At 36.7% G+C, this 25,361-nt stretch overlaps 3 protein-coding genes across 7 annotated transcripts; all 3 read right to left on the reverse strand.

Moving 5' to 3' along the window:
* Window positions 1–1,456: 1,456 nt before the first annotated feature.
* LOC103950175 (glutamate receptor 3.6) lies at window positions 1,457–6,381 on the reverse strand. Of its 5 annotated transcripts, none has more exons than XM_048588021.1 (7): window positions 6,151–6,381; window positions 4,933–5,179; window positions 3,456–4,807; window positions 3,091–3,371; window positions 2,888–2,919; window positions 2,361–2,767; window positions 1,457–2,222 (listed from the first exon to the last, which is right to left on the reverse strand). In XM_048588021.1, exons 1-7 carry the CDS (start codon window positions 6,277–6,279, stop codon window positions 1,767–1,769), a joined length of 2,904 nt encoding a protein of 967 aa, XP_048443978.1. In that variant the 5' UTR covers window positions 6,280–6,381; the 3' UTR covers window positions 1,457–1,766. The 5 variants fall into 5 exon arrangements, with proteins under 5 accessions (XP_048443978.1, XP_009359617.2, XP_048443981.1 ...); XM_009361342.3 differs by having other exon boundaries at window positions 4,933–5,302; window positions 6,180–6,329; XM_048588024.1 differs by having other exon boundaries at window positions 4,933–5,302; window positions 5,822–6,305.
* Window positions 6,382–8,922: 2,541 nt separating this feature from the next.
* On the reverse strand, window positions 8,923–15,348 carry LOC103950174 (glutamate receptor 3.6-like). The gene is made up of 6 exons (XM_009361336.2): window positions 15,078–15,348; window positions 10,897–12,251; window positions 10,526–10,803; window positions 10,402–10,433; window positions 9,830–10,236; window positions 8,923–9,686 (listed from the first exon to the last, which is right to left on the reverse strand). The coding sequence occupies exons 1-6, from the start codon at window positions 15,343–15,345 to the stop codon at window positions 9,255–9,257; spliced, it is 2,772 nt and encodes a 923-aa protein (XP_009359611.2). The 5' UTR covers window positions 15,346–15,348; the 3' UTR covers window positions 8,923–9,254.
* A 7,607-nt stretch (window positions 15,349–22,955) lies between these two features.
* Window positions 22,956–24,727, reverse strand: LOC103950282 (glutamate receptor 3.3-like). Its single transcript, XM_048588044.1, is given in 4 exon segments — window positions 22,956–23,339; window positions 23,531–23,934; window positions 24,104–24,356; window positions 24,454–24,727. Coding segments are annotated over 3 exon segments (906 nt in total). The 5' UTR covers window positions 24,306–24,356; window positions 24,454–24,727; the 3' UTR covers window positions 22,956–23,039.
* Between the last annotated feature and the right edge of the window lie 634 nt (window positions 24,728–25,361).

Genomic DNA, 25,361 nt, shown 5'->3' on the forward strand with positions numbered 1-25,361 from the left:
TAGTGTGATCTTTTATTCTTACCTTCTACTTTGGAACTCCGAGACAAGACTCATTTCTTCGCGAAGGATTCGATTTCTACTTTGCAAGTCGGTTCCGTGACTTCCGATGGAAGTAATACAGAGTTGTTGAGAAGAAGAATGCTTTGGCAAGTATTTCAAAAGCAATGCAGATTAAAGCTTGTGATAATGGTTTTTTTTTTTTTTTTTTTTGCATACGTGACATGGCCACGTGGTGTACATGTTTACTAAGTTTTCTAATATTGTATATGCTTTAGCACATATTACTTACGTCATTCATATAAAGCAACTCTAGTGGGAGCAAATAGCCTTAGGAATAGGTAATCCAATCTGCTCCCCCCTCCCAAAAACCTTTCACATCAGTCCAGGCAATTCGGCTACAGGCGAGCATAATGGCTCAGTCAGGCAAAAAGTCACGGTCCTAACGCCTGAGTAAATATGTGTAAGGTTGATGTCAACAATGTTATAAATTTTTTTTTGTACCAAGCGCGTGAAAAACACGGGCGACTAGGGGCGTGTTTCCAAGAAGGTTGCATACGATGGGGCCCACACGCTGTTTCCGTTGGGTTTGGGCAACGTGGTTGCTTTCCAGCTGTTGGATTTCCAATGGCTATTTTTCTGGACCGTTGGATTTCTAATGATAAGATGAAATCTTCCCCAACAAGTGGATGACGTGGCACAATCTGAACTATTTGATTTTCCGATCAACTATCCATGTTTCTTGGCAATAAAAAAAAATTCAGAAATGTTACTATTAGCCATGTGTCACAATCTGGACTGTTATATTATAAAACGTAGAAGAGTAAGTAATGGCTACATTACAAACTTTGAATTTGGTCAGAGTTTTGCTTGTTAAACTCAATGAAATAGGAAATGACATTGTTTGGCTTCTTCCCTTACGAGGAATTCTTACATTCATGTTGATTACAGTCTGTATATGAATAAAAATATTTATGCTCACAAGACAAATTGTGATTGGCGTTGGAGAAATTCATATTTATATAAACTAAAAAGGCTTTTTAGCCAAAATGGTTTGAGATTAGCATAAATTTTCATTTTGATCATGAGATTTGAAATTAATAAAATTGGTTATTGAGATTTGGAATCAATAGAAGAGGTATGTGAGTTTGTTCACCATCAATCATTTTGATTATTTTATGAAATTTTTTGTTAAATAACCAACATGACAGAAATACGTCAATTTAATAAACAATGAGTCAAAATGATTTGACAAAAATTGAAGGTATTTTCATCATTTCATTCTTATTTAATGGAAATGTTTTACGAAATGATCAAAATGATTGATGGTGGACAAACTCAAAAACCATTTCTATCAATTTCAAAATCTTAGGAACCAATGTAAGGAGTTATGTCAATCTTAAAAGACTATTTTGGCTAAAAGGACCAACTAAAAATACAAAAGGTAGATTTCATGTCATTGTGCACAAATTTGTATACTCTACTAATTTTGCCAAAGAGCTTTGCCCAAACATTACCGTAAGAATAATGTAGCATGAAAAATATATAACCACACGACTTATGTATACATGCTTCTAAGTATAGCAATGGAATTGTAGTTAAGCTCGTTAAGAGCATTCACCGCATGAACCTGAGCTCCTACGCTCGATTTCTCCCTCTCAATATCGCTCGTATAAAAAATTCATTCGTATCAGAACAGTCCCTGTGAAGTTCCACTTGGAGTTGGATGGTTCTGATCAGGCATGATTACTATTTACTATTATCATAACTCACACTGACGATGATTGATCAAGGTGTCTTCTTTTTGAGTTATACATTGATTCATCTTCGCTTGCGCTTCTATTTGAAGTCCTCTCCATTTGTCTTCTTTTCGACCGGCTTTTCACTTCCTCTTCCTTCTCATCAACAAATGTGAGAAACGTTTGAACGCGCGTGGACCTGGAGCTACCAGTAGAGACCAGTTCCTCAGTGTTGTGCTTGCTGAACTGGTGCAGCATCATGCAGAAATATATAGCGAGTGCAAGGAAGCAAGCTGCACCACAGATAACAAAGAGTCCCCAGAAGCTTTTGAGTTGAAGCCTATCGACTTGCAGCTTTGCACCTTGTGAGGCACAAGGAGTTCTCATAAGCCATTTATCATGGATCCTTTGTAGATCCCCGTTCTCCGACAGCTTCAAAAGTGCAGTAGACAGGTCCACCGCTAAAGGCGAGTCCCTTGCAAAAGCCTGCATAGAAATGAGCAACGAATTGTTGTCAGATCGTAATCTGTATGATTGTTCAACAAATTTATGTTTGAATATGTTGTATAGATTGAAAATTTGATAACGTAACATGTCAGACTCTATGAATAAAAGATAACTTACAAATCCCCAACCGGTTTTGGTGAATTCTTGACCTACAACACTGAAATCACATCTGCTCGAGAGGAAAACTTCTATGTAAGCACGCTCGTCAATCACTGCAGCAACACCACCTTTATGGGGACCAGCTTTCAAGGCTTTGGCATAGTCATCTGGCATGATAAGAGGAACGAGTCTGGACTCATCAACGTTGAGTTCGTCAACTAGATAATTCCGGGCAAATGAACCTTGCTGGTAGCCAATGGGAGCGTTGCTTGAAAGCAAAGCGTGAATGCCTTTGATGGAGGAAGAAAGCTGTTGCACTGTAAGGATTGAGGTCAAACTTGCAGTGTAGCTTGAGTTGATTATAAGAACAACGAACAGCCATACTATTAGCACTAAGCGACCGAGGGTGCTGACTGTATTTTCTCCTGCACAAGATCCCAACCCAAAAAAGAACAATACGAGTAGATTAGCACAAGCCGAAGCTGCTATTAACCCATGGTTGCTAAAAATCTATGGAATTAGTTTGAATTTAGTAAATTACTCACTGTGCGCAAAGAACCAAGTCGAAAAGCTAAACCTGCAGAAGGAAATCACAAATTGTAAGTGAATTTGGATTTATAATGCATCAAGATAAAACTCCTAACATAAATGATGAGAAATGAACACCAAATGTCTTTAAACAAAACAAAAAATTATAAGGTTTGCCAACGTAGAATGCGATCACATGATATGGTTCTTAGCTACTCACCACAGAATAGTGACAAATTGTTTTTTAGGAGCCCCCCGAAAATCATCATTATGCCTGTGCTCTAAAATCCAAACAGCTGTTCCAACAATGAGAAAGAAGGCGGCTGTCACACCCCACATCATGGGATTGAATGGCCTCAGGAAAGCCCAAGGATTTGAATTCAATGTTGGTTTAACAGGTGCAACTACTACGAGCCCAGATTCGATATATGGCTGGGTAAAATCCGCCATCCTTGTTCGGTTGGTGATGATTGCAATGTCACCTATTGCTCCATCGTATTCCTATATAAAACAAGAAACAGGGCAATCAGAAAAAACATTCACCTCCTAAGTTTTAAGAAATATTCTGTATACAATGATACTCACACCCGTTTGGATTTTGTGCACAAGCTCAGTGACGCTTGGATTCTTATGGCCATCACCAAAGGGAATCAGTTTGTATGGAACAGCATAGGGCAACAAGTTCAACGCAGCAGTAAAAACATCAATGGAGTATCCTGTGAACATGTCATTGCCTTCTGTGTATGAAACAAATTCACGAAAACTAACACGTTTTGGGACTCCAATCCTCAAGTGCCTTCCGTTGTTTGGAAACACCCAACCACGAGGCTTCTGTGTTGTTTGTCCAGGCCAAATTACACTGTACAGTTTATCACTTGAACTGGAATGATTTGGTGGCTTTGTGTAAAGTGTTTCTGGACGCACAACTGATAATCCCGAAAAATTGGACCAATAACCAATCGTCCTAATCCCTGTTCCAATCACATTTATGATCTCAAACGCAGGATGAATGAGGTCCTTTTTTGGAGTAAACTTCATCGGGCCAGATACACCAGTCATATTAACCTGCAAAATGTTTTTCATTAACAGATTGCCTCCATTAAAGATGCTCATAGCATCAAGATTCAGATCCCCTCCGCGAAGCTGAGTCAACCGTGAATCATTTGAGAATGAAAGATTTCCCCCTTGATCAAAAAAGGCATTGATTGCATGAGCAAGCAACCACACAGTATCGTAGGCATAAAGACCATAAGCATTCAACCCAATTGGGCCTTTAGATGTTTGTCCACTAGTCAAGTTGCTCCACCTTGAAACAAATTTTCTTTTCAGCTCTGTTTCTGGCGTGTACATGCGCAGCGTTAGAACTCCCTGCATATCATCCATCATACCTGAAGGGAGGGGAGAGGCAGTATCTATTAAAGTAGAAAGCCAACTAGTAGCTATCCAGACATATCCAGTTCCCATCATGCCAAGATACTTGGCCACATCAAACACCAGAGGACCCCAACTGCCATAAGCGTGAAGAACAATAATCCGAGACTCTGTTAAAGCCACTTTAACCAGAACATCAGTGATGTTATCCCGATTAGAATCAAGGACCAATGGCGCCTTGTATGATATCTTACATCGTTTCTCAGCAAGCATATTCACTAATGCAGTAATCCCATTTCTCCCATGGTCATCGTCAACATAGAGTGCAATAACCTCTCTCCATCCGTAGTAATCAACCATTTCTGCTATCGCAGCCATCTGATAAAGGTCATTTTGGGTACTTCGAACAAAGAATGGAAACTGGAGTGCTGACAGGGTGGGGTCTGTTACTGAAAATGATACTAGAGGAACTTGGAGTTCATTTGCAATATGAGATATTACATGAGCGGTGACAGCATTCTGCGGTCCAATTATCGCTATTGTGTCTTTCTCCATAAACCGTAAGGCTGCAGACAATCATAAAATACAGAACCATAGTTAATTAACTTATCAATGAATCAGTGATCCTACTACCTATATAATAAAATGTAACAGAAGAGTTTAAAACTTTGAACGAATTCGCAAGACGTACCTTCAATAATGCCCAGAAGTCCACTGTAATTTGAGTCCTGCTTTGTAACAATCATCTTGGTGCCACCAAGAACAGATGGATCAGAATTCACATCTTCGACTGCGGCTTCTATTGCCACTTTGGCAACTTTGCCAATAATGGTGTCGAAAGAGAAAATTGCCCCGACATTTACAACATCTGGTCTAGTGGAGACATTGGTAGTGCTGGCACCATTTGAGGCCAACCCATTACAGAAAATCATCAACACCTGGAGCCAAACTATACTCATGGTTAACTGTACAACCATGAACCCTAAAATTCTCACCTTTCTTTGCCAAGGAAGCAAACCAACCTCCCAGAAAGTGATACAATCAACTGGAGTTCATGAATACTACATAATCAAGAAAACATCGAAAATAAACAAGAAACTCAAAAATTCATCCAATAACATGAATAAAATATTGGTATTGAAAGAATCTGCAGATTTAAGCTCAACAGCATAAGCTCCAATAGAAGTGGATAAAACAGGGTTTAAGAAGCAGAAATTCTCATTAATAAGTAGATCTAATCATGAAACACAACAGCTAGTTGATGAGTATTAAGTAGAAATGCTTAATTACCAACAAATAGATGAAATTAAATTCTCATTAATAAGTAGATCTAATCATGAAACACAATAGCTAGTTGATGAGTATTAAGTAGAAATGCTTAATTACCAACAAATAGATGAAATTAAAGTGAAAAAGCAGCTTGTGAGGAAAGTGCTTACTTTGAGGGAAAAGCAAGAGCTCTCTAAAAAGAGAATTTTTAGTTGTGCGAAAACAAGAAGATACATATTTTAGCAACATTCGATTCAACAGTGAAAGGGAATTTAAAAAGTTAAAAAAACAGTGAAAGAAGGAAAATAAACCTCAGAATGTCGATTCGAGATGAAAAGACAACTAACCCAGCATCTACCGGCTTAATCCAAAGAACTGGACTAAAACCCAGAAACCCTTCTCAGGAAAACTTAATTCCGCCGCAACGACATCCCGTTGCGTAGAAGTTTCCTCTCCAAGAACAACTAGAATTGGCCAACTGGGCTTCTAACCTTCTATCTAAACAACATGAAAGGCATACAAAATGCAAAAAGATTTTTGGAACTTTATGCATAAATTGTCACACATAAGTAGAAAGTTCTCATGTATTGTTGGGAGCATATAATTCGCATGCTTCTAAACGTGGGTCGGAAATCAATACCAGGCAGAAAGCAAGGGACTTTGTTGGACCTGATGAGATGTTGCTCCATGACATGAGGATGACGATCTCGGAATTCTCAGTGGCAAACAAAATGGTGTTTGTGGAGCAATTCCCCCTTTTTCTCACCATGTAAAGTCGGGAGGTGTATAATTGTTGCAGGACTTCTGCTTCCGTTCAGGATATTTTTGCACCAAGTGATCACAACGCACGAAAATGACGTAATTGACTTGTCTTGCCTTTTGTCTTTGTTTTTCTTCTCGCAGGGCTGGTACAGAGATTTTCGAGGTCCGAGACAACATAAAAATATATGCCCTTATTTTATATAAAAAAATATTTATTTTTACACGTAAAATATTGATAAAATTATATTTAGAAAAACACTTTAAAATTAATAATTTAGAAACATGGAATAGTTAATTTATTTTGTATCAAGAGAAGGAAACTAAAAAAACTTCGGGCTTACAAGTAGATGAATTACGAGTTTTGTTTTTCATCTGAACTTTTAAAGTATTTTTGTATAAGTCATAAGTTATTTTTTTTCTTATTTACTAACCTCGTCAATATAAGACTAAAAAAATATTAATGTTTTTGAATCTTTAAGGATATGTATAAGTAATGAATGAACACTAAATTAAACATTTTGATGACACGTAATATTATTTGCAAATTTGGTCCAAAAATTTAGTCCATGCATTATTCTTTACTGAAGATTAGACTTGAATTGGAACGGATATTTAAAAATAGCAACTCACATAGCTCATAGCTAGTAAATAAATTGACAACCAAACAAAAATTTGTAGAAATTGGAGAAAATAAACATGCACATAGCATTTCGAACTTAGGACCTCTCGTTAATTTTAAATAACAAAAATCATTGCTTCTAATTAAACTTCTTGATCATTTAGCTAAATTTTATAAATTTATACTATTATGAAAAGAAATTTGTAAAAATGAGAATGTAAATAAGCACACTTGGTGTTTTGAACTTAAAATCTCCTCATTCATTTTAAACAACAAAACCACCGGGTAAATTTCTTTGTCACTAAACCAAATTTTATAAATTTATACTTTTATAAAAACATATATAAATATATCACCCTAATAATTTTGGTACCTCAATTTTTTTGGGCCCCGGATGGTCACCCTGCGTGCACTGGGCCTGGGTTGGGCCTGCTTCTCGCCAACTTGTTTGGGGTTGTTTTCAGAATGACTAAAGTTACTTTCAAACAACCAACAACGCTTTATAGAGAATGTACTTACGTCACATGCTTGTTCAACATATTTACAATAAAAACACTTTTAGCATAAACTCATATAACCACAAGTATTCTTTAGAAAAGCAATCGCAAAACGGACAGTGACGCATGCAACAAAATAAATAAATAAAATAAATGAAAAAATATATACAAGTGGTGACATCCAAAATCATTCACCTGGCTCGAATATGACTCTAAGAAACCAGTGGAAGTGGTACCTTTATGAGCAAAGAAGCGGACGCCCGTGGCTTCCACCTTCTCATATGCTTCTCCTATTGCTGCTTATGCACAGACAAGAAAAAGAATGTGGTCCATTTTTGATTCTCGGGTCTCAATCAGAAACCGTATTTGTTCAGTTAATTCCAAAAAGATCCTCTTCAGATCTTTTCGACAAGATTTTGAGGATTCGTGAATTGTGTTCATCATACATTATGCAGTCAGTTTTTGTCAAATACTGTTTATGTTTATTTTTACATAAAAATATTTAAAATAATTTTTGACCGCAAGATATACGATAAATGGACACGATTCACGAATCTTCGAAATCCTCATAAAGATGATCCGACGAGGATCCGGACTCCAGTTAATTGGCTTAACCTGGATTCCAGGTTATAAGAGGGTCCTGGAAGCCATAGCCACTTGTGAACCATCTTATATGGACCATGTGGTCCATACTGGACAGTGAGTTGAGTTGGCTGCTTTCACCAAATGATTTAGCACATATGCTCAAGATTCGTTTTTGAAACAAGAGAACTCTGCACACCAAGATATACGATGAATGGACACGATTCACGAATCTTCGAAATCCTCATAAAGATAATCCAATGAAGATCCGAACTCCAGTTAATTGGCTTAACCTGGATTCCAGGTTATAAGATGGTCCTGGAAGCCATAGCCACTTGTGAACCATCTTATATGGACCATGTGGTCCATACTGGACAGTGAGTTGAGTTGGCTGCTTTCACCAAAATGATTTAGCACATATGCTCAAGATTCGTTTTTGAAACAAGAGAACTCTGCACACCAATTTATCATTCAGACCAATGTGGACGTACCACCTCTAAATATCTTCGTCAGAATTTCCAAAACTCATCGGGTGTGCCACTCTAAAATCTCTAGACGACTTGGGGTAAGAATTCTGTTGACTACAAGTTGTCTTTGAGAAACCGGAGTATGTATCCCACGAACTTTTAAGTTTTAGTCAACTAAATTCCTACCTTAGGTCATCTAATAATCTTTAAGTGGCAAAAATAGCATTGACAAACGGCTCACATTACATTACAAATGGTACGTTTGACTAGACTTCGCAAAACATGATGCACAGTGGTTTGGAACGGTTTTCAGCTTGGGTGGTACTTGCATAATAGTCCAAGTTTTGTGTCTACAATTTTCCATTTTAATAAAAAAATTGAATTCGTCACTCCGTACTATAGTCAATTGGTATTCCTCTTCACAGTGGTGAGGAGTCTTAAGTACGAAATTTTAATTATAAGTCTTTTCAACAAACGGTCGTTATTTATGAGATTTGAACTTATGACATTTTCCCACAAACACTTATACAACAACTATCTGTCAATGACATAAGTGTTTGAGTTAAACTTACATCAAGTGATTTAATTTTATACTAATTACAGTACTAACTTAAGTTTCTAATGATTAGGCTTTTGGCTCAGCAAAAGGATAGTGCTATTCACACACCAATTTTTACTTCTCACACACCTCTTAAATTTAAGGCCATCGGATCGAATGAATTGAAGAAGATCAATAACCAAAAATTGACAATGGTGCGTGAGAGGTAAAAATGGGGGTGAGAATAGTACTATCTTATATAAAAAAGTAGACATTTAATTAAACACTTTCATCCAAACCATCAATGCAACTACAATCTTGATCATGCACTACTTTGTTTGAAGCCTTCTCAGTCCTCCTCCTCTTGGTTCTACTTTTCACTTCCTCTTCCCTTTTATTTACAAATGAAACGAAGGATCGAAGGCGTTTTACTTGTGAGCTCTCGCAGTCGGAATCATAATGCTTGCAGTACTGGTGCGCCATGTGAAGAACATGAAGAACAAGAGCAAGAAAGCAAGCTGTGCCGCTCAGCAGAAAGAGGCCCCAGAAGCTGCTCATCGGAAGGCGGTCTACGGCTTGCTTTGCTCCTTCTGCACTACAAGCACTTTTCATCAGCCATTTGTCATGAATCTTTTGAAGATCTCCCTTCTCAGATAGTTTCAACACCGCGGTTGACATGTCAATTGCAAGAGGTGAGTCCCTTGGAAAGGCCTAAAACGAAGGACCAACTATTACTATCGAATATTAATATATGACAACGTAACATATCAAACTAGAGAAATGCTAAGAAAAGTTTCTAATAAACAAATGTCATGTACTTTTGTGAATGATATGAAGGGATATGAGATACTTACAAAACCCCAGCCCATTTTGGTGAATTCTTGACCTACGATACTATATCCACATCGAACGGAGAGGAAGAGCTCCATGTATGCACGCTCATCAATCACTGCAGCAACACCGCCTGCATTAGGACCATCTTTCAAGGCCTTCTCATATTCTTCTGGGGAGTTAAGAGGCACAAGTCTTGACTTGTGTATGTTTAGCTCATCAGTTAAGTAGTTTTCAGCGAATGAATTCTTTAGGAAACCAATGCGATCATTGCCGGTTGCCAGACTTTCAATCCCTTTAACAGGTGAAGAAAGCTGTTCGACGGTGAGGATTGATGTCAGGCTAGCAATGTAGCTTGAGTTGAGTATTAGAACCACAAATAGCCATATGATAAGCACAAATCGACCAAGTGTGCTGCCGGTTTTTTCTTCTGCATAATGTTACCATGGAATAAGATCAGCCAGTTTGTAAGTAAGAATTCTTTTATTCAAACATAGATGCAGAAGGGGGAGCAGGCGGCTCTATCCACCTCGACTACACCTATGTTGATATAGAGGTAAAATTAACAAAACGTAACGCTCTTTATTTCACTTACTCTGGGAGAAGAACATAGTTGAAAAGCTAAACCTGCAAAGCCCCAAAAAAACAGAACGAGAATTATATTAACACATTTAACAAAGTTCAATTTTGCATTAGGAGATGTGCATTGAAGAACTTACCAAATAATTGTGACAAATTGTTTTCTCGGACTGCCTCGAAAATCCTCGTTAGTCCGACGCTCCAAAAGCCAAACAACTGCTCCCACAACTAGGAAGAAAATGCCTGTGACACCCCACATCATTGGAGTAAAAGGCCTCAAAAATGCCCAAGCACTAGAATTCAACTTCCTAATTGGAGCAACCACAACTAGACCAGACTCAACATATGGCTGTGTGAAATCCACCACCTTTGTTCTGCTAGTGGTGATTGTAATATCTCCCACCACACCATCAAACTCCTGCATAAAGATTCAAACCCGAAAAATTAATAATCATACGGATGTCAAGCAAAGTCAAATAATTTTCTGATGTGCCATAAATTTTATACTTACACCAATTTGGATCCTGTGTAGAAGTTCATTGTTTTCAGGGTTTTTTTTACCATCCCCGAAAGCAATAAACTTGAATGGGACACCATATGGCAGCTCGTTTAAGGCGGCTTGAAAGACGTCAATGCAGTAGCCAGTGAACTCAGTGCCTTTTACGCCTACAAACTCGCGGTAGCTAACTCGATTGGGGACTCCAATCCTGAGCTTTCTTCCGTTGTCAGGGAAAACCCACCCGCGAGGCTTCTGAGTTGTTTGTCCGGGCCAGATGACGCTGTATAATCGTTGAGTATCAGTGCTGGAACCATTAAAGTGCAGCTTCCTTTGAGACTTATCAGGTGGATCAAGCGACAGGCCAGAAGAATTGGACCAATAACCAATAGTCCTAGTCCCTGTGCCAATCACATTGATCACTTCGAATGCAGGATTAATCAAGTTTCCATCTGGATTGAACTTGATTTGCCCAGTTAATCCAGTTGTATTAACCTCTAAAATGCTTTGGAGCAGCTGGCTGCCACCATTAAACATGTTCAAAGCATCAAGGTTTAACTTTCCTACTCGTAATTCGCGCAAATTTGAGTCATTTGCAAAAGAAATATTTCCTCCACGAGAGAAAAACGAGTCAAGGGCATGAGCAAGAAGCCACACAGAATCATAGGCATATAGACCATAGGTATTTAAGCCGAAAGAAGAGCCATTCACCCTCCTTGCGCTAGTCAAGTTGCTCCACCGCAATTTAAACTTCTTTTTGAGTTCCGATTCTGGTGTGTACATTTTCAATGTGAGAACCCCTTGAATGTTATCTGTTGCTGTAAAAGGCAAGGAAGGATCTGAATCTATTATAGTGGAAAACCAATCTGTAGCAATCCACACATATGGACTCGACATCATCATTTGGCTTTGCGCTTCGGTGAGCACTTGTAAACCCCAACTAGTATAAATGTGCAGGATCACAATCCTAGACTCCATTGAAGACACACTAATCAGTGCCTTTCTGATTTCATCTTTGGTTGCCTTGGGGCTCAGAGGTACCTTGTACGAAATTTTACAGCGCTTTTCGGATAGCTTGTCCCCCAAGGCAGCAATGGCATTCCGCCCAAAGTCATCATTTACAAAAATTGCTATGACATCTCTCCACTCATAGTAGCCAACAAGGTCTGCTACTGCAGCCATCTCAAAGAGGTCACTCCTCGTCGTTCGAACCAAGAACGGGAACTGATTTGGAGACAGAGTGGGGTCTGTTGCTGCAAATGATAGTAAAGGGACTTGTAGCTCATCGGCGATGTGTGAAATTACATGAGCTGTTGCTGAGAATTGGGGGCCAATTATGGCCACCGTGTCGTTCTCCATGAACTGCAAAGCTGTGATGGAACACAAAAAATTAAAGAAAACTAATGAAAATGACTTCAAATCTTTATATTTTAATAAAGAGTGATGATAATCCCACCCCATTATCCTATTTTTTCATCCACGTTCTAATAAAAATCTTTAAAGTATTATTAACATGTTTATCATTTTATCAAAGGACTATTAAAACCCTACCCCATTTCTTTCCCCCTCTCTCTACGTCCCCGTTTCTCGCTCCTCCGTTCTTCTCTATCTTCGGTTTCATTTCTCTTCTTAGCTTCTGCACCGACCGCCATGGCCAGAAGCACAGAGTATTAGGGGGAGCACGACAGAGTTGTGATGGAGGAAGGGCAAGAGGACTTGTCCTCTCCTCTCGGCCACGTCACGTCTCTCATTTGGAGCTTAAATTTCAATTTCCATTGATTTTGAATGGTATCATTGGTTGATAGTTGCTACAAGTGCAAATGATTTGTTGCAGTAATACATAATCTAGAGATTCATAGCTTGTGGAACAAGATTGAGAAAATGGCATTTGAGAAGAAGAACTGCAAGGTTACTCGTCTTCTTTTTTACTTGGACCTTTGTCGACCGATTTTCTCGAGGCAAGTGTGTATCTGTCAGTTGTTAATGTTAAAGAATCATGGAATGCTTTACGTCCGCTGATACTGATTTCTCTATGGGCGTTGTTGAGTTGAAGGTAATCTTAGTCTATTAAAATTCTTGATTTTCACAAGTTTAATTAAGGTATTGGATTCTGGTGTTTTGGGTTGCCAATGTAACGCATTTTGCTGGAAGTTCCAAAGAGACTAGGGGTGGAAGCAGGATAATGATGGGATGGTGGTGTAATAAAGGTTATTTTAGGAATAATAGTGGGTGGAAAAATAGGATTTTAATTTTTTTTTTCTTTTTTTTTTAATGATGGATGAGATTATAATGGGATGAAAAAAAAATAGAACAATGGGATGGATCTAGTATCACTCTTAATAAAATACCACCTACTAACTTTATTTAAGAATAAGAACAAAAGAATAATTATATATAAAAAAATAAAAAATAAAAAAAAACCCCAACTTGCGCTTAGGTGCGTACCCCACTTCCCTTCCACACTCCATTTTTTTTCTTCCACCTTTTTCTCCCGTTGTTAGCTACATCAATAGATTTTTTATTTATTTTTTGCTTAGAATAAGAAAAATACTTCAAATTGAATTACATTTTTCAGTTTTATTTTTGTGGTGTTGTTTTCCAATAGTAGTTATGATGACGATAAACTTTTCAATGTGCCCAGAACACAGGGTGGTACACTTTATACAAGTTGTGAGATTCTCATGTTAAAAAATTAATAACATAAAAATAAAATTTTTCACCACTTACATAATAACACGTGGTATACCATTTGTGTTATAGGCATAAGGAAAAATTTATCCAAGATGACACCCAAGCTCAATAAATTGGATGGAGAGCTACATTTATTATTGTAGGTATGTTAAAAATATGACAAAATTTTAATTTGGTAATTGAAAACATTTTTTTAAATATAATTACTGAAAACATAATCTTCTTAAGGATTTGGTCTAAATAGTCATTATGGGTTCATCGTTTTCGATGCAATGAGTTCTTTTACAGAACCAAAAAAAGTCTAAGTTTCAAACCTTATGAAACTGAACCAATAATTAAACACTATTTATAAAACTTCACCAATAAGTAGACACTATTCATGAAAAATAAGTACCCTATTTATGAAATTGGACCAATAAGTAGACACTATTTATGAAACGAAAACAAGAATTAGACATTATTTCTAAAACTAAACCAATAGGTGAAAACTATTTATGAAACTGGATTATACATTATTTATGAAACCGGATCAAGAAAGAGACACTATTTATAAAACTGTACCAATTACTATACATTATTTATGAAACTGGATCTAATAACTAGACACTATTTATGAAACATGATCAAGAACTAGACACTATTTATAAAAGTGGACAAAAACTAGGCTCTATTTATGAAATTGGACCAATAAATAGTATAGTACTGTTCAGTTTCATAAATAGTGTTCAGTTTCATAAACAGTGTGTCACATCCCGGCTTGGGCAGAACCACTTCTCGGGCCGGACTCCACCGTATCACGATATTGTCCGCTTTGGATCCCGACCACGCCCTCACGGTTTTGTTTCTGGAAACTCACACGAGAACTTCCCTATGGATCACCCATCATGCGATTGCTCTTGCGTGCTACTCGCTTAACTTTGGAGTTTCGATGGAACCCGAAGCCAGTCAGCTCCCAAAAAGACTCGTGCTAGGTAGGGATGAGAATATACATATAAGGATTACTCCCCTGAGCGATGTGGGATGTCACACAGTGTGCATGTCCTGTAAGTCATTTTTCTTTTTTTAATTGTATCATTTTTATTAAAATTTAAGGTTTTTTTTTTTTTTCATTTTCATTCAAATTTAAGGGGTTTTCATTAAAATCCAATTCTTTTTTATTAAATAAAATTGTAGCATAGTTTTTGGTTAAAATAAACTTGGCCCAACCCTTTTTCATGAAAGTTCCCAAAAAATAAAGATAAAATATTTGGGTCTGTTTGATAACCATTTCATTTGGGCCCCTTTTTACTTCATACATACCCTTTTAATTTGCGGTCATTGGATAGACTGAATCAAAGAAGATCAAATGATAGAAATTAACAAGGAGTGTGTAGATAACACACACCTTTCATTTTCAAGGTTTTAGTGTATTCATTAAAAAAAAAAAAAAAACACTGAAAACTGAGCAATTCGATTACATGACTTGCGCAGAGGAGAAAAACATGGGAAAGTTAACAAGTTTGTACCTTCAATGATGCCTAGAAAGTCACTAGATTTGGTGTTCTGCATTTTAAGTGCCAGCTTTGTTCCATTGAGAATTTCTGGATTGGAATTGACATCTTCAACTGCTAGGGTTATTGCGAGTTTTGCGATTTTTCCAATGACAGAATCGAAAGTGAAAATTGCGCCGACGTTCACAACATCAGGTCTTGCAGTGACATTAGTAGGATTAAGTCCACTAGTAGAAGAGCCTTTGTAGAAAACCATAAATAATAGAAGCAAGGCTAGATTCATGTTCATGTTTGAGCTCCAAAAGGAGGAACAACAAGTAAGGCCAATTGGCTAGAACAGTATGCTTGCTCCCTCCTTGTGCACAAGTTCGAATCCCCCTCTCTGCATGTTATAGAGTAGTTTATACGTTGTATAGAAAGCCAAATTACAGTAAGAACAATAGAACATGCTCCAAAAACACATGCATGCATGTTGTCCAAAAATACCTAATAAATCAATCAAACGTGAACAAGATCAATCTGAAGGGCATAACGAATAATGATTAAAGCTTACATTATGTATCGTCACTCAAGCCAAACACGTACGAATGAGCTCCACGAGAAGGACAGTACGAAACTTCCGTATTTTTAAGTCCAGAAATGGCCTGTGTGTTGTGCAGAATGACCAAGGATTATATAGGCACCAAAACATCACTGGAAAACATGAGCGATCCAATAAGCTTGAAGTCCGCGGGGACATCAGCTGGTGTGAAAATTTGAGTGTACACTGTACACGGTCTTGAAGAAAAGTATCAGAACCAAATAAACAAAAATTTATGACATGATCAAACAAAAAATCATCTTGCTTCTGGGAAAATGTACTTTGCTATGTACGTAGCTGATATCGAACACAAATCTAGAATATGAAAAACTATAGCTCGAAGTTGCGTATGAAAATTGTAACTCTTAATCTACAATGCGTATTTCGACGACGACAAAAAAGGTTACGATATGTACACTTTGACATTCTTAAACAATAAAAAGCAACCAAACTCAATAAGCGGGTGCATTTTATTCACCGCCCTCAAGTGGTGGTACTGCTCATCATTCTAGTTATTATCATTAAATGAATTTAAACTTTGATATTTGTGTCTCTATACTGTACAGATTTTGAAATTTAAACTCTTACGATAATAATAAATAAGGTTACGAACATCATCATCACTTGAATGTGATAAGAAAAAATATAGCAAAAGATAAAGGTTTTTTGAAAATTTTCTTTCAGAGAAATGTTAAAGAGACTCTCTCAAGGTGGGACTCTTCATGGACTTTCTGCCACGCCGTAATTAAACGTTAATTCATATGTCAACACTATAAAAAATTATGCGAAAAACATGAAGTGACAGAAAATTTATGAAGAATCTCATTTTGAAAGAATCTCCTTAACATTTTTTTTGTTTTTTTAATAAAAAAATCTTAGTCACCAATATTGGACAGCAGGCATGGGAATGGGCAACTAGTGTACCATTATCCAATTGACTTGACTTGACTTGGTTAATAGCCACTTCCGGAAAGTGGTGATCACCACTATCTTAACGAAATATAATGTTAAGGTAATAAATTCTTAAATCAAATTTACAAATTAAATTATGTGTCGTCAGTAAGAAATAAACACGTTAATCAACACTTAAGTAATAATTCAATCATCAACAACCATATCATTTAGTTTACTAAATTTTGTTTAAAATTTTAGTCTTCCTAACATTACACTTTCAGCAAAGTGTATCTTATTTTTTTATTTAGATAATGCTAAGTAGACCAAATTTACAAATCAAATTATGTGTCACCAATAGAAAATAAGAACGTTAATTATTACTTAATAATAATCCAATAATCAATATTCACATTATTTGGTTCACAAAAATTGGTTTAGAAATTTGGTCTTCCTAGCATTATCTTTTTTTATTTTTACAAATGATACCGTTAGTTAGTTAGATAGCTAAATATTAAGAAATAGAGAATTAATGTGGATTACTTTTCGCTATTACGGTAAAACGTTATCCTCTAAGGTGGTCATTTTATTCTCCACAACAGTTCTCACTGATCACCAAAAAAATTTATTGTCCTATAATTAGTAGTATAAACTGTGCTTTTTTTTTTTTTTTTAATCATGTGATGTAAGAAAGATAAACACATCTATATATCTATATATAAAGAGAACACAAAAGGTGGATAGTGTTTTTTGTGTCACATGCCTCCAAGACAAAAAAAACTTCAAAAGTATTCCAAAATAATGCATCAAATAAGGTAAGGGTATTTTTGTCATTTTAATAGTGTTTTTTTTAATAATTAAATATTTTTTGCTCTTTTTTTTATATGTATATTTTTTTATTTTAAAAATTAGTGCCTCACAAATAATGTGATTCAATTTCTTTATTTTTAAACACATTCAAAACATCTTAAGAGGTGTGTAATGCTGGTTATAAAAAAAAAAAGTCTTTCACACACGGATAATAATGTGATTAAATGAGTTGTGAAATGATTTTTTTTTTTTAACAAACGATATTATCTACACTAAGGGGGAGCGGGGTGGGTTTGACCTCACAATTGGCTAGCAATAATGTGATTCAATCAGTTGTTTATTAAATATTATTTTCTCTATTTTTAAACACGTTCAAAACATTTTAAGAGGCATGTAATGCCGGTTATAAAAAAATATCTTTCGCATGCGGATAATAATATGATTAAATTAGTTGTTAAATAATTATTTTTTTTAACAAACGATATTACCTACACTAAGGGGGAGGAGATGAGCTTAACCTCACAATGAGCTATCAATAATGTAATTTAATCACTTGTTTATTAAATACTATTTTCTCTATATTTAATGTAAATTCTACAAAGATTGATTTTATTATGTGAATTCAGCTACTTTAATTGGTTTATGAGGGTTTTTTTAGCATGATCTAAGATTATTCATTTACTTCAAATATTTGACTTTACTTTTGTCAATTTACTCATATAAATACATTTAAAACATGTAAGTCACGCGTAGCACGTTGTGATTAAAAAAATGTCTTCTGCATGTGCGTGAGCGCGTGCATGAAGGCTAGTGGTTGAGAAAGTGGAGAAGGGGCTAGTAGCCACTAACCTATGTCGGGAATATGAGGAGACTTTAGAAGCCTGATTAATGAAAATGGATTGCATAAAATAATCAACCAAGTCATTGGGAGGAAAATGGAGAGTAACATTCATGACATAAGTACTCAGTTACTATAACGTTTCGTTAATAATATAATGTTATGTGCAATTTTTTTTACACAAACAATTACAATATACTTGTCACATAAAAGTTAGTCACGGTAAAAATGAGTTTCTATCTTTTCAATAACCCCACGTGTTTCCGCGCACACTTAGTTCACAACATACAATATATTCCAAGGATGACCAAGGTAAACTCCCTAGTCTGAGGTCTCAACTAATCATGTGTTCATAACTAACGCGTTATGCTTCTGGACTTCTTGTTGTGTCACACGTCTAAACATTTGTACCGTGTTCGGCCTTTTGGACTCTTCACATGTGTTTCATACTTATTGTAGAAGAAAAACTTACATGCACTTGAGATTTCATGAATGGCCATATTACAATTATAAATTTAAATATATATATATATATATATTTTTTTAAAGATTAAGTATCTAAAACCCTCCAAACTTTTAATGTCATTTTAAATTGATCTCAACTTTTTAATGTTCCAAATAAGTACTCAGCCTTTTAAAAATGTCACATCTTAAGTTATAGTTAATTTTTCCATTAAATGGCTACAATGAGTCCCACTTTTTAGCTTATTTGGACACTAAAATAATAATAAAAGGTAATGATATGGAGACTAAATTTGTAGACAAAGTCTTGGAAACTAAATGACATAGAAGTTGATAATTGATTTATTACTTAAACATTGATAAACGTGCTTATTTCAATTAGTAACACATCATTTAGTTTGCAAATTTAGTCCTCCTACCATTACACATAATAAAAATAATTTAAAATAAGACATGAAGATGAAAAAATAACAAGTGAATTCAAACAAAAAAAAAAAAAAAAAAAAAAAGAAAAGAAAAGAAAAGCAAAAATAAAGATCGGAAAACATCAAGCCCCCACCACCTCCAAGCTCAACTTGGACCATCGAACTTCCCTCCTAACCTTTATACTCAAAACCCATTAATTGGTTCATCTTCCAGTTTTTCTTTGTGGCTGATGAAGATGGTGGTGGCTGCATCATGGCAGCCATACCATTTCAGCAACCTTCATGACTTTCTTTTTGATATTCTTGAGTTTGGAGGTGATGACTTGATGAGGGTGGTGGCGAATGTTACATAGTGGAGGTTATGCTTCCATGACCTTCTATTGATTTTAGAGGCAAAGTAAGCCCCTTAACAAAAATTTAACTCGGGCTTAATCGATGTAACATTTTTAATAGGCTGGGTACTAGTTTGAAATGTTTAAAAAAGTTGAGACCAATTTGAAATGACATTAAAAGTTAGAGATTTTCGGTACTTAATACTTCTCTTAGTTTTTCTTTTTTAGTACATCAATATTTTTACACTAAAAAGATGAGGAGTTCGATTAAGCAACACAATGGGCAGCCTAATTGGGTATCGAATTCGCCATCTATGAGATTTGAACCTAAGACCTCTCGCTTCCAAGCGAAGATGAATACCATAATGGGCACACTAGAAAGATAATTAACAATGTAATTCAAGTTTTAACAATGTAGTAGTTGAGAAGGGTCGAGAGCGTGACATGTGAATAATGTGGCCTAAGTAGTCAATCCATGCACACCACCGAAGGTCAATAATCACCACCATGGCCTATGATGATAAGGGGCATAATGCATTTGTGACGTCAATACCTCTACTGGATAAGAAAATCCATCATCTTTATTTGGCTTGTGCTATTTATTGATGTCACCTACCATAACACTAATCATCAAGTGGTGTTACTAGTTTAAGTTTATATAAAGAATAAATGGTGCTGCCTGTATTTCATAAACATACCGTAGAATTCTTCATATGAATAAAATAATTCTAATTCTACTGAAGAAGGTGGTGTTTTAAAAGATTCTAATGGTAAATAGTTTCTAAAATTTTGTGCCAATTTAGGCATAGGTGTTCTCATGGTTTTCAATTTGGGTGGCACTTGCATAATTGTCCAAGTTTTGTTTCTCGAATTTTCCCTTCCGATAAAAATTTGAAATTCATCACTTAATAGTGGTCTAGTGATATTTTCATTCACTTAAATGAGAAGTCTTAAGTATGAAATTTTAATAATGAATTGATGGAACAAAATGCACACAAAGGTATAATTTAGAGACTAGGGCTATAATTATTCCAAAGTAAAGGTAAAGCTTTTTGTTATAGCTATTTTCAATAAGTTGGTGTCCTCCTCCTTAAGGCTATGCGAAGTTAAACTTCAATGGGTCGGTTAGTTTGGAGAGAGCGGCAACTACTTTTGTTCTTAGAAATGAGGACGGGCAATCGGTTGGTGTTGGTGCATTGAATCTTGATGGTGCCCCCATATCGGTTGCAGAGGCTGTTGCTTTAAAGGAAGGACTTATATTCACCAGACGCAAAGTGGAAAGGGATTCCAAGCTGGTCCTTCAGGTGGTGCAAGGTGTTTGGATGCCCCCTTGGCATTTTAAACCTATTGTCGAGGATATCAAATTATTGGCTTCTAAATTTCAGTATATCAGTTGGAAGCATATCTTCAGGGAAACAAAATTCTTGGTAGACGAGTTATCTCATTTGGGTCTCTACTAACCCACATTTAGGGATTATTGTCTTCCTTTATCGGCCATGGAACGGTTGGATTAGAGATTTTTTTTTATAAAAAATCGTCGTTTTTGACATTTGAACTCATACCATCTTCCCACAAACACTATTTACTATCTATTTGTCTATGACAAAAGTGTTTGTTTGAGTTAAACTTACATCAAGTGATTTAATATTATACTAATTACAGTATTACATTAAGTTTCTGATGATTAGGCTTTTTGGCTTAGCAAAAAAAGGACTCGTCATTTGTTTAAACACTTTGATCCAAACCATCAATGGAACTACTATGTTGATCATGCACTACTTTAATTGAAGCCTTCTCAGTCCTCCTCCTCTTGGTTCTGCTTTTCACTTCCTCTTCCCTTTTATTGACAAACGAGATGAAGGATCGAAGGCTTTTCGCTAGTGAGCTCTCGCAGTCGGAATCATAATTGATGCAGGAGGCAGGCCTTGAAGAAAACAATTTGAAACCATTAATATGCTTTGAAATAACAAAGGTTTTGTATTTTAATTATTTGGAAATTTGTTAAGTTATTTTGGAAGTTGTAAAGGTGTTGTATAAACCTGAGGTCAATTAATTTGTAAACCCTTATAAATATTGTCCTAGGAAATCTTGAATGGAGGACTTGAATGAATTAAAATATATTTTGCCTTGTGCAATTGAAGTGAGTGATTTCTCCTTCCCCAATCAAGCATTTGGCTTGGTCGTGTGAGTGAATCCACGATTAGCGACGTGAGCGAGCTCCGTTGCCCCTGGTTGAGCGAATCCCAGGTTATCTATTCCCCTCTTCTTGATACCCTTGGTTATGTCCTGCATCAAGTGATATCAGAGCAGGTTATTCGTTGCGGTTGAAGACCATGGCTGTGATTTACAATCTGTTTGAAGAGCACACTGTCTAAGAAACTAGTTTCGTCGATTGGAATTTACCACCAATTTACAATGAGTACATTAACGATGAAGAAGTCAAAGAGAATTTTTTTGATTGGTGTTCTCCACTAAATTATGGCAAGCATGGAATTACCATCGCCTCCAAGGTCGCACCAATTCCATGGAAGGAGAACGAGTTAAACATGGTTGATACGCCTGGGCATGCCAATTTCGGTTGTGAAGTTGAGCGGGTTGTTGGTATAGTCAAGGGTGCAATTTTAGTTGTTGATGCTGGGGAAGGTCCGCTTGCACAGACCCAGTTCGTACTTGCTAGAGCCTTAAAATATGGGCTACACCCCATTCTTCTTCTAAACAAAGTAGATTGTCCAGCAGTTTTTGAGGAAAGGCATACATTCTGCACGCCAAGAACTCTATTTCAAACGGAAATAATACGTGAATGTTTTGTTGCCCAGAATGATAATCAGGTTTTTGAATTTAATTCTAAGCATCTACTTTTGGAACAACATTTATTTTCTTCCCAACGAGTTGATTGGAGTTTTCCTCCAATATATGATGATTACTCTGATGATGGGTATTTGGTGATTTCCACTAAAGAGGTATTTCCAATTAAGTTTATTCAAGAAATTACATCATCAACCACTACACAAGGAAGTCTTGAGCCTACAGTTTTTCAACATCTTCCAATAAAGGAAGGAAACTCCTGGTTGGAAGATGATTTCAATGGCTTTGATGTCGTTGATTGTACTATTTTGCAAATCTGGTTCGGTGCCGTATGTGATGACTTTTCGTTTGCTCTTTTGAAGATATCTTTAAGTTGTTAATACTCAAGTATTTGGAGAGCCCAAACAGTTAACACCTTGGACAGGTCGAAAACCTAAATTCAAATCAAGATTAAAAAGATGCAAACTCGAGGACAAGTTTTTTCTGACAAGAGGAGAATGATGCAGGAGGCATGCCTTGAAGAAAACAATTTGAAACCATTAATATGCTTTGGAATAACAAAGGTTTTGTATTTTAATTATTTGGGAATTTGTTATTTTAGAAGTTGTAAAGGTGTTGTAGAAACCTGAGGTCAATTAATTTGTAAACCCTTATAAATATTATACTATGAAGTCTTGAATGGAGGACTTGAATGAATTAAAATACATTTTGCTTTGTGCAATTGAAGTGAGTGATTTCTCCTTTCCCAATCAAGCATTTGGCTTGGTCGTGTGAGTGAATCCACGATTAGCGACGTGAGCGAGCTCTGTTGCCCCTGGTTGAGCGAATCCCAAGTTATCTATTCCCTTCTTCTTGATACCCTTGGTTCTGTCCTGCATCAATAATGCCTGTAGTACTGGTGGACCATCGAAGAACATGAAGAACAAGAGCCAGAAAGCAAGCTATGCCGCTCAACAGAAAGAGGCCCCAAAAGCTACTCAACGAAAGACGGTCTATGGCTTGCTTTGCTCCTTCTGCACTGCAAGCACTTTTCTTCAGCCATTTGTCATGAATCTTTTGAAGATCTCCCTTCTCCGATAGTTTCAATACCGCAGTTGACATGTGAATTGCAAGAGGCGAGTCCCTTGGAAATGCCTAAAATGAAAGTCACTATTATTAGACGAATATACGAGTTTTAGCCAGTGTGATACATTATGTTGTCATGCTATCGAATATTAATATATAGGACAACGCAACATATCAAGCTAGAGATATGCTACAAAAAGTTTATATTAAAATAAACGTCATGTACTTTTGTGAATGATATGAAGGGATATGATACTTACGAAACCCCATCCCATTTTGATGAATTCTTGACCTACGATACTATATCCACATCGAACGGAGAGGAAGAGCTCCATGTATGCACTCTCATCAATCACAGATGCAACATCGCCTGCACTAGGACCATTTTCAAGGCCTTCTCATATTCTTCTGGGGAGTTAAGAGGCACAAGTCTTGACTTGTATGTTTAGCTCATCAGTTAAGTAGTTTTCAGCGAACGAACCCCTTTGGAAACCAATGGGATCACTGCCGGTTACCAGACTTTCAATCCCTTTAACAGGTGAAGAAAGCTGCTCAACAGTGAGGATTGATGTCAGGCTAGCAATGTAGCTTGAGTTGATTATTAGAACCACAAATAGCCATATGATAAGCACAAATCGAGCAAGCGTGCTGCCGGTTTTTTCTCCTGCACAATGTTACCAAGGAATAAGATCGGACAGTTCATAAGTAAGAATTCTTTTATTCAAACTTAGAAGCAGAGCGGGGAGAACGCAGCTCTATCCACCTTGACTACGCTTGTGTTGATATATAAGTAAAATTAACAAAAGGTAATGTTCTTTGTGCATTTCACTTACTCGGACGGCCTCGAAAATCCTCGTTGGTCCGACGCTCCAAAATCCAAACAACTGCTCCCACAACTAGGAAGAAAATGCCTGTGACACTCCACATCATTGGAGTAAAAGGCCTCAAAAATGCCCAAGCACTAGAGTTCGTCTTCCTAATTAGAGCAACCACAACTAGACCAGACTCAATGTATGGCTGTGTGAAATCCACCATCTTTGTTCTGCTAGTGGTGATTGTAATATCTCCCACCACACCATCAAACTCCTGCATAAAGAGTGAAACCCGAAAAATTAATAATCATAGTGATGTCAGGTAAATTAAGTCAAATAATTTTGATTTGTGACATGAAGTTTATACTTACACCAAATTGGACCCTGGGCAGAAGTTCCTTACTTACACCAATTTTGATATCGAGCAACTCTTGTACCCCGCATCGGAGAAAACAGGAAATGGAGAACTCCGGTGAGTTCTCAAAATTTTCCGATCGAGGTAAGACTCGAAATACATTCAATCTCTACCCCTTTGACGTTCTGATTCAATTTCTGAGTTGTATACATGTTGTGACGACGTTTGGGTGCAAAAATCACGTCGGGGAAGACTTCCCCAATTTCCAACAAGAAACCTGACAGCTTTGAGCCATTTTCCGGCCAACTCCGGCCACGAAAGGACCTCGTGCTGGTATATTTCTACTCCTTTCCTAATATGACTAGGTTTCATTAGGTTTTAGGGTTGAACGGAGCTTGGAAGCTTCGTCTTTCTTCTTCGTGGAATCCGATTGACCCATGGCCTAAAAATCGGGTCAACCCGAGTCGCAACCCAAAACCCAATGATGGGGATCTGTGGGTCATATCCGACCCGGATTCGCGAAACCGGCCTAAGCCAAGATCCGACCCGAGATCGGGCCTAGGTCCATTTCTGAAATGGGAGGGAATATTCCATTAGCTCTTAGTTAACTTTAATAGAATATTCCTTCTGAGGAGGGAATTTTTTGTTAAAGTTAAATGTTGACTTTTTCAAAATTTTCCAGAAACCTTCCTAGACTAATTTTGACACCTTGAGTTTGTTTTTGACATCCATTTAGTGAAATTTCAAAGATTTAATGTAGTTGATCGACTCGGCGTCTTGGTTGACTTTTTAGGGTTAACTATTGACTTTTTTGTTGACTTTTTACAAAATTTACCCGGGACCTCTTTTAGGGTAATTCCACGCTTTGAATTCAAATCCATGCTCCGTTTTCCCAAATTCAATCATGATAGTAGGATTTTATTA

Source organism: the organism of the source record quoted next, unplaced genomic scaffold, assembly GCF_019419815.1.
Source record: "Pyrus x bretschneideri cultivar Hongxiangsu unplaced genomic scaffold, Pyrus_bretschneideri_v1 Contig1, whole genome shotgun sequence".
NCBI lineage: Eukaryota > Viridiplantae > Streptophyta > Magnoliopsida > Rosales > Rosaceae > Pyrus > Pyrus x bretschneideri.